A 19,151-nucleotide genomic window follows, 5' to 3' on the forward strand; every position below is an offset into this window, starting at 1 on the left:
CACCTGCTCTAGGCTTCTGTTTATGCTACTTGGTTTAGATAAACATAAATTTTCAAAGTTTTCAACATAACTAATTAATCTCATGACAGAGATAGCAGGGCAAATGATGTCACTTAGCTTAAAGTCTGTAATCTTTAAAGAAAAATAAATAGGACAAGCACATCTAATATAGTGGGGGCTATGGTGATCCCTTGGTGGAGACATTCTTGGCCTAAGCATTTTGAAGTGTCAAAGGGAAGTATATATATATATATATATATATATATGTATAGTTAATTTGTGTCAAGAAGAAACCTTTGCGGTTAAATTGTAACTCTCAGTTTAAAAAATTATTGGTGATGTGGTGTGGCAAATGTTACTCCAGTTTTATTTGAACAAGATTCTTCTTACTGTGTTGCTGAAGTTGTTAGCAAGAAATCACCTTGACTTATTGATATTTTGGCTTCTTTCCCTTACTTTCTTGCGCTTTCAAAAGCTGGGACAGGAAACTAACTCACTGAGCACCTACAGTTGCCTAGTACTATTCTGGGTTGGGTGTGCATGAGTACGTGTGTAATTTTACTTAATCCCCATATCACTCTGCCAAAAAAGTATTGTTCTCCCCAACTTATAGAAGAGATAAATGAGGAGGTTAGATCTTAACTTACCAAAATCCACACTGGGAAATTCTAGGGTTACAATTTGAACCAGGTCGTCTTGACTCTACATTAAACCACACCTTGATCTTGGGATTACAATGTCAAGTAATAAATCAATAGATATGGATAATTCACAGACAAAATAATATTTTCTAAATAACTGAAAGTTGATTAATCTGTGAGCCAAAGTAAGACTTGTCTTAAACATTTCGTTTCAAATTTAGGTAGGATATGCTGTATGGCTTCAGGCATTCAGAATAGAATTGAGTTTGTATTTACCAGTTGAAGATGCAGTTTTATTATAAAATACACACAGTTTGAGGCATTAAAGAAAATAATTGTTTATTGCTATTCTGATCTGAATGTGTCATGTGTTGTCCATTTGGGGATGATGAATATGTTATTTCTGATCTCTTGAGAAACTGTGGTCATAGATGTGTAGATAGAGAGAAGAGCTGAGTAAGGGAAGAAAGCCCTCGAGGGTACATTTAGATGGGGGACTTTTATCTAGTTCTTATGTGTTATCTTCAAAAATAAGTTACACTGCAAAGGTTCTTCTAGATTTTACTTTGACCTTTTGTCATTTCTGTTTTTTAATTATTATTATTATTACTTGTCTTAGTTACCTGCTGACTAAACACAGTTTCCTTTTTTACATAATTATACGTAAACACTGAATGCTATGTGACTGGCACAGGTATAGGGTACTAACAACCACAGCTGAAAAAATTTAAATAAAAATTTAAAATTTAAATTGCCTCACTTTCGTTCATATGGGACCATATCTTCATCTTATTACTGTCCTAAGATCAACTTAATGAAGATTTTACTTGCTCATAAAATTTTATTTTTTAACTTAGAAAATAGTAAAATTTTCTAAAATTTTATAATATAAAATAACATGGGTATACATTTTCATTGCAAATTTTTCATCCTTCACTTGTGTGGCATTTTTATGAGTATGGTCCAGAAACTAAGACTATACGGAGCAAAGAGCGATGTCAATCATACAGCCGTAACAACACTGCTATCAATTTGTTGGTAACAGTCAACACTGAAAAAATATTTAAAAAATAATTTCACATAAGTGCTGCAATTTAATTGCTGTCTCTGACATTTTACAGGTTTGAAACAGTCTATTTTTCTTTGTTTCCCACCAAAATGCAAGACCTTTGAGGGCAGAACTTGTGTAATTTTTACGATTGTATTCCCAGCGTGTGGCATAGTGCTTGGCTGTGAATAGATACAACTGTTAAAAGGTTTTCTTTTTCTTTTTTGAGGTAATATTTAAAATTGTATGTATGGTGTGATTCCGTTTGTTACTTTTGTAACTTAAAGTGTATGTCACTTATATTTAGCAAAACCACTTCAGCAGTTTTTGGAGTATTGTGAAAAGCCATAAAAATCACATATGACTTATCTTTTTGTTCTTCACTTAAAATAATCCATACCAAAAGACATGGGAAATATTGAAGGAATCTAATTTCATTTCCATTTTCTTTTTAGAGCAGTATACAGAGATGCTGATTTGTACCTATTAGACTCTCCCTTTGGATACCTAGATGTGTTAACAGAGAAAGAAATATTTGAAAGGTATGTTCTTTGAATAACTTATCCATGCTAAAAGACAAGAAGGAACAACTATACCACCATAGGCTGCATATTACTTCTTGAGAAATATGTCCACCATTGTGACTCAGAATGGCAGAATGTAATGTAGCCACTTACTCAAATCTGATCTTCCCTCTACGGTCAACATTAAAGATCACGTCCACTTTTCTGTCCACCTTATGCTGAACCAATTTTTCCCATTATTACTTTAACAATCACTAATTATGTAGGTTTTTATAGTATTATTGTCTTGTGACATAGCTTATATTATTTTAATTGATTATTATACTCAAACTTTTTATTCACTTTTTTCGTGTTAGTATTTTATTTTATCTCCTCCTTAGGTAGTAAACTTCTTAAGGAACCAAAGAAACTGAAGGTTTTAATGTTTTAATATAGGTGAATGCTCAGACTATTCATCTACCTCAATACCTCCTTCAGAACCTTCTCCTCAGTCACACAAAGCTCAGGGAATACATTTCATTGGAGCTCCCATTAGGGCTCAACGTATGTGAAGTTCCTACCAGGAAGTTAGTTATATAACTTGATTTTAAGGTTTCAAAATGATTTCATAGACTATAAAGTAGTTTATTAAGAGAATTATGATTCATTTTAATCAATAAGGATGTAGATTGTGTGTGTATAAAACGGCCATATTTTTCCTAGAAGCACCTTTCCTAGAATTTAGCAAAATTTAATACCTATGATACTATTTTTATAATCCTGTAACTATAAGTACCTTCTTACCAATATAAACTTTGCTAGTTATGTTAGTATGTTAGAGTATAGACTAGAATGATGCCTCTTTCTATCAATATATAATATAAAATGTTTTAATGCCAAAAAGAAATTGGTTTCAGATGGTTCTCGTCAGGATTTACTTCTAGACTTAGAGGGAAGTTTTGTTGGAGGACGGTCAAATGTATTATCCAATTCTCAGGTTTGTTATTGTGTTTTTTGTTTTTTGTGGTTTTTTTTTGTGGTACGCGGGCCTCTCACTGTTGTGGCCTCTCCCGTTGCGGAGCACAGGCTCCGGACGCGCAGGCTCAGCGGCCACGGCTCACGGGCCCAGCCGCTCCGCGGCATGTAGGATCTTCCCGGACCGGGGCACGAATCCGTGTCCCCTGCATCGGCAGGTGGACTCTCAACCACTGCACCACCAGGGAAGCCCTGTTGTTGTGTTTTTAACAAATAAAATTAGTCTTAATATAAGCTCTTGAGGACAAAATTGGTGGTCAACTTAAAATATAAAAAAAGGAAATGAGTAGAAAGTTTAAAGAACAAGAAAGCTCTGACATTTTAGAAGACATGTAGAAATATAAACCCTAAGGAATCTTAAAGGTCATCTAACGATTCCCTTATTTTCTAGATGAATCAGCCATGACCCAGAGGGTAACCAGTTCATTCAAAGTCAAATGTTTATTTAATATCAGATATTTAATTTCATTCTAGGTCTGTTAACACTCAACTTTATAATGTAGCATACTATAATAATTCAATAATACAGTATTTCATGTCATAATAATTCAAGAGTGCAAATTAGTTACTATTTTTTTTTAATATTTACTTATTTTAAGTATAATAATAACATTGTATGGTAGAGGTTTTATACAAGAATAGGTTAATAAAATGTTAAAATGCAATATATATACTATTGTAATAAATTGTTTATTAAATTAATATTTATATATTTTTATATTCTTAAAGCTGTGTCTGTAAATTGATGGCTAACAAAACTAGGATTTTGGTCACTTCTAAAATGGAACATTTAAAGAAAGCTGACAAAATATTAATTTTACATGAAGGTAGCAGCTATTTTTATGGGACATTTTCTGAATTACAAAATCAGCGGCCCGACTTCAGCTCAAAGCTCATGGGATATGACACTTTTGACCAGTTTACTGCAGAACGAAGAAATTCAATCATAACTGAGACTTTACGGCGTTTCTCACTAGAAGGAGATACTTCTGTGTCCTGGAATGAAACGAAAAAGCAATCTTTTAAACAGACTGGAGAGTTTGGTGAAAAAAGGAAGAACTCCATTCTCAATTCAATCAGCTCTGTGAGGAAATTTTCATTTGTACAGAAGACTCCATTACAAATGAATGGCATCGAAGACGATTCTGTTGAGCCTTTAGAGAGAAGACTATCCTTAGTTTCTGGTTCTGAACTGGGAGAGGCTATCCTGCCTCGGAGCAACATGATCGATGCTGGTCCCACATTTCAGGGACGAAGGAGGCAGTCAGTCCTGAACCTTATGACCTGCTCCTCGGTGAACCAAGGTCAAAGCATTCACCGAAAGACAGCGACATCCACACGAAAAATGTCACTGGCCCCTCAGGCGAGCTTAACTGAAATAGATATATATTCAAGACGGTTATCTCAAGATACTGGCTTGGAAATAAGTGAAGAAATTAATGAAGAAGATTTAAGGGTGTGTATAAGTAATCAGTGTGGTGTTTCCGTGTTTTCCTTTCTTTTTTTTCTTTTGGCCACAAAGAGTGGGATGTAATACATACTATGTAGCAAAACTTACTCAAATTTGAGTTTAGGATGAGGTTTATTTTTAAGATTCCTAAAGTCCAAAGTATGTAAATTATGTAAGCAACTTCGAAATGTGAAAGAATCAACTGTTTCCTTTTGTGATGTCTCTTACTGTAAGATGTATTGTAAGTCAAAGCAAGGACTAATATTGAGTCCTTTACTAAGCAGTGATAATCATTATTATTAATGAGAAAAATTATTATAAATCTGTTTCATTACCCTCCTAAAACCTCTGTGGGAAGAGGTGGAGTGAAAACAAATATATAAACAAATAATAGCTTCAGTTATTGAGAGACAAAGAAATGTTTCTGTATGCAGGTAGCCTCTATAAGGTATATAAACATCTAGTCTCTCAACAGGACTAACATTCTGGCTTACACCTCAGTCTTGCCTGAATTTAGTTAATGTGAGCTTTTTTATCATTTAAATTTCATTATACATAGGATTTCTGGGCAGGTTTCTTTTAAAGAAGGTATGTGAAATTCAACATATACTAGTGCCAACGTTCAGGTAGAAAGTCTTTTATATTAAGTTCTAAAGAATAAAATGCTTTTATTCTTAAAATAGGAGGCAATAGAAAAGAGGAGGGTTTTTTTGAAACTAGAAAAATTCCTTAAGTGCCTTGGATGAAACAGTGTTGTAATAAATCGATATGTTTAATAGCATAGATCAATTACGAGTAGTGTGACCTTTGGCAAGTCACATGTCATTTAATGTCTCTGGGCCAAAGTTTCTTTCTTTGTAAAATGAGGGAACAGAATAGATGATCTCTAAAATACATACTTTCAGTGTTTCTATAATCTTAAAAAAGATTTCCTAAAAGATAATTTATCTGTATGGTTTTAATACCAATCTGAATGAATTTCTCAAACCTGATTCTATAAGTTTAATTGTAAAGAATGATCACTTTGACTGATAATAGTATTTATTGATTGCTTCTAGTGCCATGAGCATATTCTTAGAAGGTCCTCTCATTATCCTCATTTATAGATAAGGAAACTAAATTTTAGAGAAGTTCAGCTGCCTGAATTCAAGCAGCTCCTAGGAAGTCAATGATAGAGTCCAGATTCAAATCCAGGTTTACTTGACTTCAGAAATTTTTACATCTAACCAGTGTGTCATATTCCAATTTCCTAGGACCCTTTCTTTGATGTTCTAGTGCTTCTTCTTGAATTTTGTTGACTTTATAAGAAACAAAACTATCCTTTCCCTTTGAAATATCTGGATTTTCTCTCTTTCAAATTATTGAACTATAGCTCTCAAAGTTAAGTCAAGGATGGTTCTGGGAAGCTTCAGTTTGCTGGTACCATTTATTTGATAAAATGTGTGACACTGTTAAGCATTAAAATGGTAAAATTGTTCAAAAACAATACACTTGTTTTATCAGCAATATTACATTCAGAGTTTGAAGAATCGCAGTGTTCCTCATTTTTCAAAAAGCTATGTTGCTCCAGTGGACATTATATTGGCTGTGGAGTGACATCACATGTGTCATTCATAATGGTTTATATTTGTTGAAATTCACTTAGTTTCAAATAGTAATATTCCTTTATTTCCACACATTCAAAATAAAACCACAGTGCTGGTGTGAACCTGTATTGTCACATTGTAATAACTGTGATTCTTTGTTTCAGGAGTGCTTTTTTGATGATGTGGAGAACATACCAGCAGTGACTACATGGAACACATACCTTCGATATATTACTGTCCGCAAGAGCTTAATTTTTGTGCTAATTTGGTGCTTAGTCATTTTTCTGGCTGAGGTAAGAATTTTCTGTTATTAAATATTAATGTGATTTAAAGTTAAATTAAGAATAGTTTGGAAGGATATATATATATATACATGTATAAATGTATATATATGCATAAATATAAGTGTATGTGTATATATGAAATTTTATATCATATAATGATATGTATAGTTCTTCTATTGATATTTTATTACTTCATACATAGCATATAAAATATACTTAAGCACATATCTTCTATATGAAGAGTTTTTGAGACATTCAAAACCTCAAAGTAGAATGTCTTTATATGAATTGAATTTAAACAATGAAAATTATTCTGTACTAAATTCATTTGACTCTAGATATTGCATTATTAAATATGCCAGTGATGAATCCCACCTTTAAAAGACTATTTCCTCACAAAATAAAATAAATATATATTAGTGGCTTAGAAATCATTTTAAATAAGCCTTTCAGAGATTCAAATCACCCATTTGCTTACAGAATTCTTTTGTCTTCAATGCCACCATCATGGTCTCTTTACCATGCTGCTCTCCTTCACATCACCAGGTTAAAATAAAAGAGGGGGGCAGTAGGTCACAGGTTCAGTTCTGCATTAAGGTAAGAGGTTTCTGAAGCTGGTTGGTGAATGAGGTTATTCTCTAGATCAGGAGCAGCCACTTAAATGAGAAAAGAGGCTTGGCAGAGGATGTCTGGTGGTGAAGTGGCTTTGAGGCTGGATGGAGAATATTTGCCAATTGTCGAACGGGAGCAGTCGTAACTCAACACCAGCCAAGGACTTCCCATGAGGGGTTTCGGGATCAGTTTCACTAAACCTTCTTATTTTTCAACATAAGATGAAAATACAGATTTTTTCTGTAAAAATTTCTCATTTTTAAGTGTGGGTAGTTGGTTAAAGTAAAACAAACAAATGAACACTACGTGGGTACAAAAAAACATATCTGGATTGGATTCAGCCTGTGAATGACTACTCTAGATATTTATCTCGGAGGATACTGCTGGATGTGTCCTAATATACAGCCTGAATCCAACATAAAGGCCCAGGCTGCCTTCAGGGGGAGAAATGACCCAGGTGAAGTACTGCCTCTCCTGAGGGTGTATAATTATATACATACCTGAAACCCAAACTTAAAACTACACCATTGTCTTATTAGGCTGCTTCTAACCTCAGTTAAGAAGTCCACATAAAATATTATCACTCCTCCTTGACCAAGTAAAGTAGTGTAAAATATTAAAGGTATGTACCAAAAGTTGTACATACCACTTCACCTATAAAGCGTTGGTTTCCATTTGATCTTTGAGTTTTGATGATATCACTTCTTTTGCTCTACTACTATTTTAAATTAATAAAACAAATGGAGGCTGAATGTGAGACGCAGTATTGCATAGTGCCACCTCTGGACTCAGACTGATCTGGCTGTGAATTCTAATTCTGTGTTTTTAACACTATGACACTGAACAAGTTAGTTAACCTCTCTGAGCCTCAGTTTCCTCATCTATAAAATGGAGGTTGTAATGGTACCAATTTCAAAGGTCATTTTTGTGGGTTAAGAGATATCATGATTATAAAGCACTTACTGTAGGGCTTGGCATATAATGAGCAATGCTAATTGCTATTCTTACTAATATCCTTAATGTCTATCATCATTATAAAGCTCAAGCTAGTTTGAGGTGAACAAGTCCATGACAGAGATATAGTAAAAATTTCAATAATTCCTTTTACAGTTTAACAAAACTATGGGGTTGAGTAACTCGAGACTCTCACATGAGGTAATGAAAATTACGTTGAAATGTATTTTTAATTTACCTCATTAATCTCTGCCAGTCATGCCAAATGACCAACATTAATGCGAATGAAACTCAGTCTTGTGCCACAGTTAATCTCAAACCAGCCCTTTGTCATTGTTAATGATTTGAACCTCTTCATTGAAAGATCAACATTACTTGACTGTCTTCAGTTTAGTTTTATGAGAAAAAATGGTCCTATCTGAATGTGGTGGTGATTTATGTTCACTTACAGGACCCTTGTCCCATGTAGAGCTGTAGAGCTGTAGAGCTGAACTTACGTGCCTTTCAACACAGTGTATAGTTAATTAATTAGAGACTGAGCGTTGAGCCACTGAACATGTGTACAATATTATTAGCTCACTTACTCAAGAAGACAGTGGTCCTTTGTCTTTAGGCTAGAAACCAAACTACAACAGAGGATGTAAATGTTGTATAACTTCCCATTATTAGTTTAGCTCTCACAATTATTGCAAAAACTTTTCTTTTTAATGGACAAAATAACCAGTAATGTCATTTTCTAGGCAAGAAATAATATAAAAAATTATGAGCCTTTTTTGGCCCAGTATCCTGAAGGCATTGCCAATTGACTGGTTCTCAAAATTTTGAATAACAAAAACTTGGTGATAGTAGAAAAACAGTAATTGTTTTCATCATGTGCACCGTTATACAGCTAAACAAATCATTCAGATGTTCACAATTCTGTCACATCTTTGAATCAAAATTTACATAATTTTACTTTTAGACTAAGCTCCTTTCTTAATACCAATGTGCCTCTTCTCATTACCATTGAAATATCTCATATGTGCTTTGCATCATGGTACAAGTGCTAATCCAGGAAGATAGTTTAGGTCTTTTAAACTTTATTTAGAGCCTCATACTCAACATGATCAGAGAACCTAAAGAAAAGTTAAGATACATTTCTTCCTTTGTGGAAGTGATGTACCCATTTTTAGTTTTCATAGGGGCCACTTCAATCTAGATTTTATAATTTTATAGAGTAGGTTCAATAAACTTCCCTTTTAGAGTATGAAAGTAATAACTTTTTTATTTCTTCAAAGTGCTAAACTTAAAAAATTAGTTTGGTCTACTCAGTTTGTTACCAATTATCATTAGAGTGTCATTTTGATAAAGGAGTCAGTCTACCTTATATTTTTGTACTGTTTTCTTTACCATAGAACAGTATCTTCTGTTAAGTTTTTAGATATTGGCACCAGGGATATAGGCTTTTAAATTTCTATTATGTTGGTCTCTCTAGTGCTCTAACTTGGCAGTTCAGCATTGACTAGATAGAGAAGAAACGCAAATTATACAGTAGGAGGCAGTTTCCTCCTTACTTTTACAACAACCAGAGGGTATTATTGTTGCCTGGAGTATCTAAAGATCCAGTTCAGTCCTTTTATTCCTGAGAGTTTTAAGAAAAGTGTCAGAGAACTGCTATATACTATTCCCTTATGATTTCCCTTCTGTTTGCTAATGAGGAATCACTAGGTGGCTTTACGTTATTAGTATACACAATATATGCTCCCATAATACCTTAATGACAGTTATACCTTTATTGATAGTAATACTTTTAAGGCAGCATTACTTAGCAAGTGTCTATGTTTTAGGGCGTGATTTAACCTGAAAAGCATTGAAATCTGCGATTAAGTCATAACAAGGTGTCACTTTACTATTACTGCCTGTCATTCATTCAGCCACTTACTAATTCAACACCTATGTTTTTAGTTCTTTCAGTATGTCAGGCATAATTCTATATGCTGTGTATACCATGAAGTACAAAACAGAGTGTACAGATAGAATACACTAATGTACTTATGTTAGCAGAACATTCATAATACTGTGCTCCTTGGTGAAAACTCAAAATGCCAATACTATTTTAACGGTAGTCATTTACACACAGATCTCCTTGTGTGACTTGGGAAGAGCTCTGAATTCTGCATTTGTGCAGAACTTATAGAATGAATTGGTTCCGGTTCTTTATCTTTATCCTACATAACATATCATGATATGTTATGCTTTTTTAAATGTTTTCTATGTGATTAGTATATAATTTCTGTCTGTTGACATCGGTATTTTTTATTTTTAAAAAAATATTTATTATTTATTTGGTTGCGCTGGGTCTTAGTTGTGGCAGGCGAACTCTTAGATGTGGCATGCATGTGGGATCTAGTTCCTTGACCAGGGATTGAACCCAGGCCCCCCCCCCCATTGGGAGTGCAGAGTCCCAACCATCATGCCACCAGGGAAGTCCCTGTATTTTTTATTTAAGTATACTCTTATTTATCCCTTCCTTTATTTATTAAGTACGGATTTACCGAATGCCTACTGTTTACTGGGCGTTGTTTTAGACACTAAGGCTATAATAGGAAAGAGAACAGAGGAAAAATACATTTTGATGGAAATAATCACAGAGTGTAATAAGTACCTTATTAATATAAGGCACTTATATTAGCCTTATTAATATAAGGCACTTATATTATAATAAGGGCTAATATAAAGCTGGGCAAAGGAGGGTAGACAGGGAAGGCTTCCTGACGAAATGACATTTCATTCACACCCGAAAGATAAGAAGGACTCAGACATGCAGAAACTGGGGCAAATGCAAAGGTCTTGGAAAAGTTTGGTAAATTATGGAAACTGAGAGGAGGCCAGCACAATTGGAACAGTGGGAGAAAGAAGTGAGTGGCATGTCACGTGGTGACATTGGAAAAGTAGGCCAGAAACAGGTTTGCAGAACCATTGGCTGAAGTAAAGAGTTTGGATTTTATTTTAAGTGCAACAGGAAGCCTTTGAAAGCCTTCATTCAGGGTATGATATGACTTTTTTATGCTTTAAAAAAGATCACTCTGTCTGCTATATGGAAAATGGATTGGATGGGGACACAAAGGGAGGCCGGAACATCTGTTATGACAGGAAGGGATTGCTGTTATTAACTAGGCTCAGCATCCAGAGTGTTTAGAACCTTTAAGTCATATTTAAAGGCCTCTGAAGATATTCCACAGTGAAGTATTTAGGAGTGCCTTCTTTGTAGTTTATTAAAGTTCTTCATGATAGAATATTGGACCATTATACCTCATGTGGTTGTATTCACGTTTTTGAACCTTTTCTGTACCTGGCCTTGGCAGTTTTCTTCTCTTTTCACGCCTATTTTCTTTCGTTGTGAGTATCAAACTTGTACCTAGCCAGGTTATGTCATGGTAGGGTTCCTCCTAAGTCTTGAATATATTCTTCCTGTAGTTCTCCATCACATCTTATTTTTGAAATCATACTGTTGGTGTTTTACTATATAGATGATCAACCTTCATCTGTCACGTGTCCGAAGATGTTTACTAGTTCATTTAGCAAATAAGCCTTTCAGAAAGAGGCACTTAATTTCTCTTTCCGTATGTGTATGCTGTATATTCTATCCCCGACATGCCATTATTTTTTAAATCATAGAGACAAATTATCTATATAATTTCAATTGTGACCTAGCTTCTAAATACTGGCTACTTCTTTTTCATTTGGGGGCATTTGCGAAGTTCGTGAATCATCACGTTGACTGTTCAGGGATCTATCCTTAGAGGACACCATAATCAGACTCCTGATACCTAGCATGGGTGTATAATAAATACGCTGGCTACACCCCTATCTAACTAACAGTTTTAGTCTATTCATGCACTGTCCAGTACAGTAGCCACCCACCAGCCATGTATGACCACATAAATTAAATGAAATTATTTAAAATGAAACACAATGTAAAATTCAGCTCCTCAGTCACCCACAATGGCCACATTTCAAGTGATCAGGTGCCATGTGTGTCAAGTGGCAATGACACTGAACAGTGCAGATACTGAACATTTCTAGTTTTGTAGAAATTTCTCTTGGACAGTGCTGATCTAGACGGGACCATTTTCTATGTGATATGGAATGATGTTTAAAACCCTGAAAGAGCTGAAAATAATGACCTTTTTGCTTTTCCTCTAATCTTTCAGTACTGTCACTCTATCACAAGCTGTATGAACTTTATAACCTCAAACTTTTTTTTTTTTTTTAAAGAAGATGTTGGGGGTAGGAGTTTATTAATTAATTAATTTATTTTTGCTGTGTTGGGTTTTGGTTTCTGTGCGAGGGCTTTCTCTAGTTGTGGCAAGCGGGGTCCACTCTTCATCGCGGTGCGCGGGCCTCTCACTATCGCGGACTCTCTTGTTACGGAGCACAGGCTCCAGACGCGCAGGCTCAGTAGTTGTGGCTCATGGGCCTAGTTGCTCCGTGGGATGTGGGATCCTCCCAGACCAGGGCTCGAGCCCGTGTCCCCTGCATTAGCAGGCAGATTCTCAACCACTGCGCCACCAGGGAAGCCCAACCTCAAACATTTTGGAAATTAAATGTTAGAACTTGCTTGCTTAATTGTTTCTATATGCCCCAGACATTTTCATTAAAGTCATTATGTCAAGTCCTTGGAAATGTTTTTGTTCCAGTCAATAAAAGTAGTTTGGGTTGGTGGTCCCACAAGTGGTCTCTATTCGCAAGAGCCAAGAAATAACTTTATATTACACTGATTAGACCAGTGTCTTTGAACAACTGCTTTGGTTATTGCAAATATTATAAAATATTTATTTCTGGGATTTACTCACATTCAGAGAAGGTTGGAATGCCAACATTATTGACACTTCTTTCACTGGAGCAAAGAGGGACTATAATAACCAAAGAGTCCCTCACAAATATACCCTTATCTAGGTTCTTGAATAATTTGATTAGTCTTAGGAAATAGGAAAACATTTGTACTGGAACAAAGACTTTTGAAATAGCTAGATTATTGCTGTGTTTCTTGTCATTTTGAATTCACTTGAATTTCAAGGAAACAAAGGTGGTTTTTCTTTTTATTAATATGGTTCATGGAGGCTATGTGTATAATGAAAAAAAGTAGGAAAGTGAGAATGATGCTATTAGATTTTTCATTATTATACTCCTATCTGATATGCAAATTTACCAAAAATTATATACTGTTTAAAGTATATAACTTCATAATGTAATTTCTTAATGCTAATTATTCTCCATAATTTTTATATGGTACTGTTAAATACTTAAGATAAATTGATTATGAAATAAGAGATAGATTTCTTATACCAAGCGTATTTGTTTCTCCCCTATTTATTTTTACTCTGTGTTCATTTTCAAATTATTTTACTTACAGTTTCTCCCTTTTTTCTATTTGATTCTTTGTTAAAGTTATTATCAGGCTAATTGTATAATTTCAGTCTTATAATTGTGTAAATATTTCTGGTGTTATAATTGTGTTGGTATCATCACAAGATTGTTTTCCCACAGCATTTAGGAGACTGCAATGCCAAATTGAAATAGAACAGAGTACAGATCATTTAAATAACACAGAAACTAAAATCATGGTTGTTAAACATTTTTCTTTTTTGGTTTAGTTATGGGATAGAACATTTGTTCTTCAACCAAAAGTTTCCACCTTGAGAAAGCCCAAATAGTGCCAATAGTGTATGTTTTAACCTGAATGCACCTTATCTTTATTTAAAAAACATGAATTTATTTATTTTGAATTTTATTTTATTTATTTATTTTGTATACAGCAAGTTCTTATTAGTTATCTGTTTTATACATATTAGTGTATATCTGTCAATCCCAATCTCCCAATTCATCCCACCACCACCCCCCCAAAAAACCATGAATTTTTACACTTTTGAGATTTTAACTGGTTTTCATGAATATATATCTCATCTTTTCCAGTAATTAATTGGTCTTATAGTTATGTCCCTCATAATCATTGTATGACAAATGAAATTATTTATAGCCACCAACCAGATAAATTATCTGCCAGCAGGCTGAGAGTAATCTCTTCATAAGAAACAAACTTTATTACTTAAAGTGTTTAACTGCAATATTAGCTCTCCTGTGAGGTTCAATGAACAGTTCCTGTTGAATGAAGGAGAGAAATGGAAAAGTATTTTATTCAGTGAAATTGGAATTCCATTAACTTAACATGTTCTCACCTCAAATAGTGGTTCTTAAAGCAATTATTGCAGCTGCTGGACCCAGGAAAGTAAAGCAAAGGAAAATGAAATTGTATATATTTCAATGTTAGTCATGGTGGAATTAGAAGTGGGTGTGGGAAAAATAGGAGAAGATGCTGGAAAAAAAAATCAAGTGTGTATTGTTCCATTCCAGGTGGCTGCTTCTTTGGTTGTGTTGTGGCTGCTTCCAAAGTGAGTATTCCATGTCCTATTGTGGATTGTATTTTGTTTCTATTGATTATTTGGGTCTTATTAATTATTGTAATATCCACTCTGCTTCATTTCCCCACAGTACTGTAGTGGAAAATTGAGTTCTTTTGTTTAAAATTGTGAGCATGTGCAGTTCCTGCAGCTCTTTACCAATTTTTAAAGGATTTAGTTGTGCTTAGTTTCCATAAAATGCAATAACAATATTTAAAACAACCTTGCACACTTAGTATTTTCTCTGAGTATTTGAAATTTTGTCTATTTCAATGGTTAAAAACTTAATCTACTTTCTTGCAATAGTAAGTCCTTCAGGTTAAAGGCATAAGCTCTGCTAATGAAATATGTTGTGTTTCTTTCGACTCAAATTCAGCATCATTTACGTGTATTGGAAATTCAGTGGGAAAGTTTGGTTGCCTGATAGCAATTTCCTTTTGCTTTACAGAACACTTCCTCAAGACAAAGGGAATAGTACTAAGAGTGCAAATAACAGTTATGCAGTGATCGTCACCAGCACCAGCTCGTATTATGTTTTTTACATTTATGTGGGAGTAGCTGACACTTTGCTTGCTCTGGGACTCTTCAGAGGTTTACCACTGGTGCATACTCTAATCAGAGTGTCAAAAATACTACACCACAAAATGTTACAGTCTGTTCTTCAAGCCCCTATGTCAACCCTCAACACGTTGAAAGCAGGTACTTGACTAGGTGTACAAAATGAAGCTACTGCACCTCCACAAACAGGGCCTGTGAGTTGGTTGGTTTTCTAGTAGTAGCACTGGGTTTTGCATGCAGGCATCTACCCTTTGTTGAGCTTCCTTATGACTGGCATGTACCTGTCTCAGGTATTATAGGCTCTCAGATACGGTCACTCCTCATATTTCTGTATCAGTTAATTAGAGTAGCTCAGTTTGTTAGGACATGATGCTGATGCGACTGTAGCAGCAGAAGCAGGCCCTTCTGAGTCAGCTGTCCTCTATTCAGATATTTGATCTAGCCCCCTTCTAAGCATCTTGCTGCCAATGTATATTGTTGTTTAAAAGAGGAGAAGATTTGAAGTGATCAAAAAAAATTCTAAGATTCTTTTACTAATAAAGTGTTTTGATGAGGTAGAGTAATCTAGTTTCATGTAACTGTTCAAAGATGATCCCATAAATTCATTCAGGGTTGTTTTAAATGGGTTGGGTGGATCCCAAACGTATTTTTAAAGTATTTTTGACACTATCATAGAGGTTAGTAAAAGAGTACAAGCTGTCAGTTATAAGATGAGTGAGGTCTGAAGATCTAATGTATAATGTGGTGACTATAATTAATAACACTGTCCTGTATTATTGAAATTTGCTAAGAGAATAAAACTGAAATGTTCTCTCACACCCACACAAAGGTAACTATGAAAGGGGATGAATGTGTTAACGAACTCAGTGAGAGGAATCCTTTCCCAGCATATACATATATTAAATCATCACATTGTATACTTTAAATATCTCACAATTTTTTGTCAATTATACCTCAACAAAAATAATTAAGGCCACAGAAAGTAAGAGTAGTGAAATAAAGGGACCAAAGATTTTAAAAACTAAGGACAATAAGGTACTTTGAAAGTAATCAATTTTATTGATTCCCCTTTAGACAAATTCACATTTAAAGAATCTGAGGTTAATAAGGAATCTCCCAAGTTTTATTCTTACAGAAATCTGTTGAACACTTACTTTCTATGGCACTAAGCCAGGGACTGGTATGAAAAGATGAATAAGGCACAGTTCTTGCCCTGGAAGAATCCAGACAAGGGAGAGGAGGTAGACACAGGAACACTTGATTATAAAGGAAAGAATAAATTCCAAGACTGAGATTTTTAGAGTGATATGTATCTAAAAATCTCAAGATAAGAATTGTCCATCATTTTTTTCTGGGTAAAACATTTCAGTGTTCGTATTCAAGAAGATCTTCCTTACATTTATTCTTTTAAGCCCTTGTGTATCACTAAAGCCTTGCCTCATTTGGATATACTCATCACCACACTTCTGTTTTAGAGCTAAGAAATTTTAGACCTACAAGAGAATGCCCAATTACCTTGATTCAATGATTTCATTTTTTTAAATGGGAAAACTGAGATCCAGAGAAGGTAGGGGATTTGCCCAGGATTCTAGAAGTGAGAAATGGGCAATGAGATATAATGAAAGGAGCATGGGAATTGTCTGAGGTCTGGCTTGTCCTCATCAGAGTGATGATCCTGGGCAAGTTACTCTTCTGAGACTTTGCATCCACATCTGTAAAATGAGGAAATGAATAATTATCTCAGAGGATCATTGTGAGAATGAAAAAAAGTCATCATCTACTAGCCTGTTACATAGCCAACATGAAATAAATGCCGGTTCCCCACTGTTGTTCCCTTTCTATTGTTTCCCATTTGAAATATACTAAGCACTAGAATGATGTATGTATATATATTTTTTTTACCAAAGCAACTTTCATTTTCTACACAGAATAAATACCATACGCTACTTTTTTTTCAATTTTTGATTCATTTATGAAAAGATATACAAATATGTTTAATTAAATATGCTAAATAAAATATCATTAGTAAGGGCAAGGAGATAGTGACAAATAAGAAAATAATTGAATTCTTCCTACATAAGGCTTTTTGCCGAGGGCTCAGAGTGATACAAAATAAATGTGGCATGGTCCAATGACCTCTAGAAATTTACAGTCTAGAAAAAAGAGATGACATGTATACAAGCGACTGTACAGCATGTATATAATTATTACAACACAGAAGTGCTGTAATGATGTATTAAAGGTATTAAGTGTGTCCAGAGGAAGAAGGGATTAATTTGAGCTGGTGCAAAAATTGATGCTTCCTTGCAGGAGAGACATTTGAGTTGGGCCAGGAAGGAGACATAGATTTTGACATGTAGACGTGAGAGGAAAGGGTTTTCAGGCAGAGGAGCTACATGGAAAAGGCAAGGAGGTAGGAGAGTATAAGGTGTATTTAAACAATAAGCCAGTTTGAAACAATGTTTGAGAAAAGGAAGCTCGTACCTAGGGTAGTTTAAGGCCAAATCATGGAAGGTATTAAATATTAAACTAAGAATTTTAGACTTTATCCTGCAGTAAATGGGGGGGGAGTAAATGATAAGATTCAATATCACTTTGTTTGTACAGTAATATGTTATAATTATAGGTTTAACTCACCCCTAGACAACGTATTCCTCAAGGGCAAGGAGCAAGGCTTATTCACCTCTGTTATCTCAGTGCCTAGCATTGTGCCTGCCACCTAGCACTCCATGTGTAACTTTTCTTCACTGAAGGAAAAAATGATCAGACTTACAAATGTGAGTCTGTTAATTTAGAAGACAGGCTGAAGCTTAGATTGCCAGTGAAGAGGGTAGAAAAGGAGGACATGGCAAAGGAGGTCCACATGGTGGGCAGGAAGGGGTTGAGAGCAGCCACGGGTTCTGCTGAGGTATGTTTTAGAAAGGTGTGGAAGTTGAAGGATAGGGAGGCTCTATATTACAAAATACAGATATAAGGGAATGATGAGAGCATGTCCAGAAAATTATTACTAAACTCAGGCTTGTAAATGGGAGACTGTAGTAGTAGGATGGGTGCCTATTCCTGACATAATTTGTGACAGGGCTCTATTAAAGACCTTGGTTTTTGCCTGAATCTTATAGCAATCTGTATTTTATAAAAGTTTAAAAGTAGGAGACAATAAGTTGAACACAGAGTTATTTAGAATCTTTGTACAACTTAGAATTCTTGTACTAACATTGTCTACGTCATTATATATATATGTATATATGATTATGTACTCATTTGTAGTTGAGTTCTGAAGGCTTCTGCTGTGATCCAAAGTTATCAAATCCATGAAATATTGATATGCATTTTTAAGATTACTAGTTTCTGAAGAATTTTTCTTCACATTATAGGTGGGATTCTTAATAGATTCTCCAAAGATATAGCAGTTTTGGATGATCTTCTGCCTCTTACCATATTTGACTTCATTCAGGTTTGTAAAAATAAGTACTATTAAGTGACTTTGCTTTGTTGCACTTTTTAAAACTAATTAGAAAATGTAGTAAATTAGTTCTTGCTTACTTTTCATCCGATTAAGAGTTGAAGCCTGTATATTTATAAATCTTTTCAATATTAAAAAAAAATCTTCAAAATAGTCATAAATTTAGTAAATTCAGTAGTAAGTCAGAACTGTTTACCTGACCAAAACCTAAGGCAATTCCTCATTTAGATATAATAGCTGTCTACTTGGGAGTGATTTAAGATGTATAGCAGACCGCTTTCCCCCAAATCACTGCCCATGAAGTGTGAGATTTTTGACATTGGCATCATTATTTGAGAGAAGTCACCTACCTCCAGAAGGCCCATGTTAAAATGTAGGTCAGTCAGTTTCCTGGTGGACTACAGTTTCAACCACTCTCATCCATGAACACTTTGGCAAAGAGTAGCTAGTTAGCAATCTCACAGTAAGGACCATAATGCAGGGACAGAAGTACAGGTAAGTTTTCAAGCAGGGAGAGAGGAAGGAAAAATTCAGGACTAGTCAGGACTATCCCTGGGTGACAGATCTGAAGACACCT

At 34.7% G+C, this 19,151-nt stretch overlaps 1 protein-coding gene across 1 annotated transcript in view; it reads left to right on the forward strand.

Moving 5' to 3' along the window:
• Window positions 1–19,151, forward strand: part of CFTR (CF transmembrane conductance regulator) — a 195,529-nt gene that overhangs the window by 112,788 nt on the left and 63,590 nt on the right. The window contains exons 13-18 of the mRNA XM_029234325.1: window positions 2,145–2,231; window positions 3,957–4,683; window positions 6,428–6,556; window positions 14,507–14,544; window positions 15,002–15,252; window positions 18,486–18,565. Coding sequence (XP_029090158.1) covers window positions 2,145–2,231; window positions 3,957–4,683; window positions 6,428–6,556; window positions 14,507–14,544; window positions 15,002–15,252; window positions 18,486–18,565 — 1,312 coding nt within the window. The remainder of the gene's footprint in view (window positions 1–2,144; window positions 2,232–3,956; window positions 4,684–6,427; window positions 6,557–14,506; window positions 14,545–15,001; window positions 15,253–18,485; window positions 18,566–19,151) is intronic.

The sequence above is a fragment of the Monodon monoceros genome, unplaced genomic scaffold (genome assembly GCF_005190385.1).
Source record: "Monodon monoceros isolate NGI ecotype Baffin Bay Population unplaced genomic scaffold, NGI_Narwhal_1 Super_Scaffold_2, whole genome shotgun sequence".
NCBI lineage: Eukaryota > Metazoa > Chordata > Mammalia > Artiodactyla > Monodontidae > Monodon > Monodon monoceros.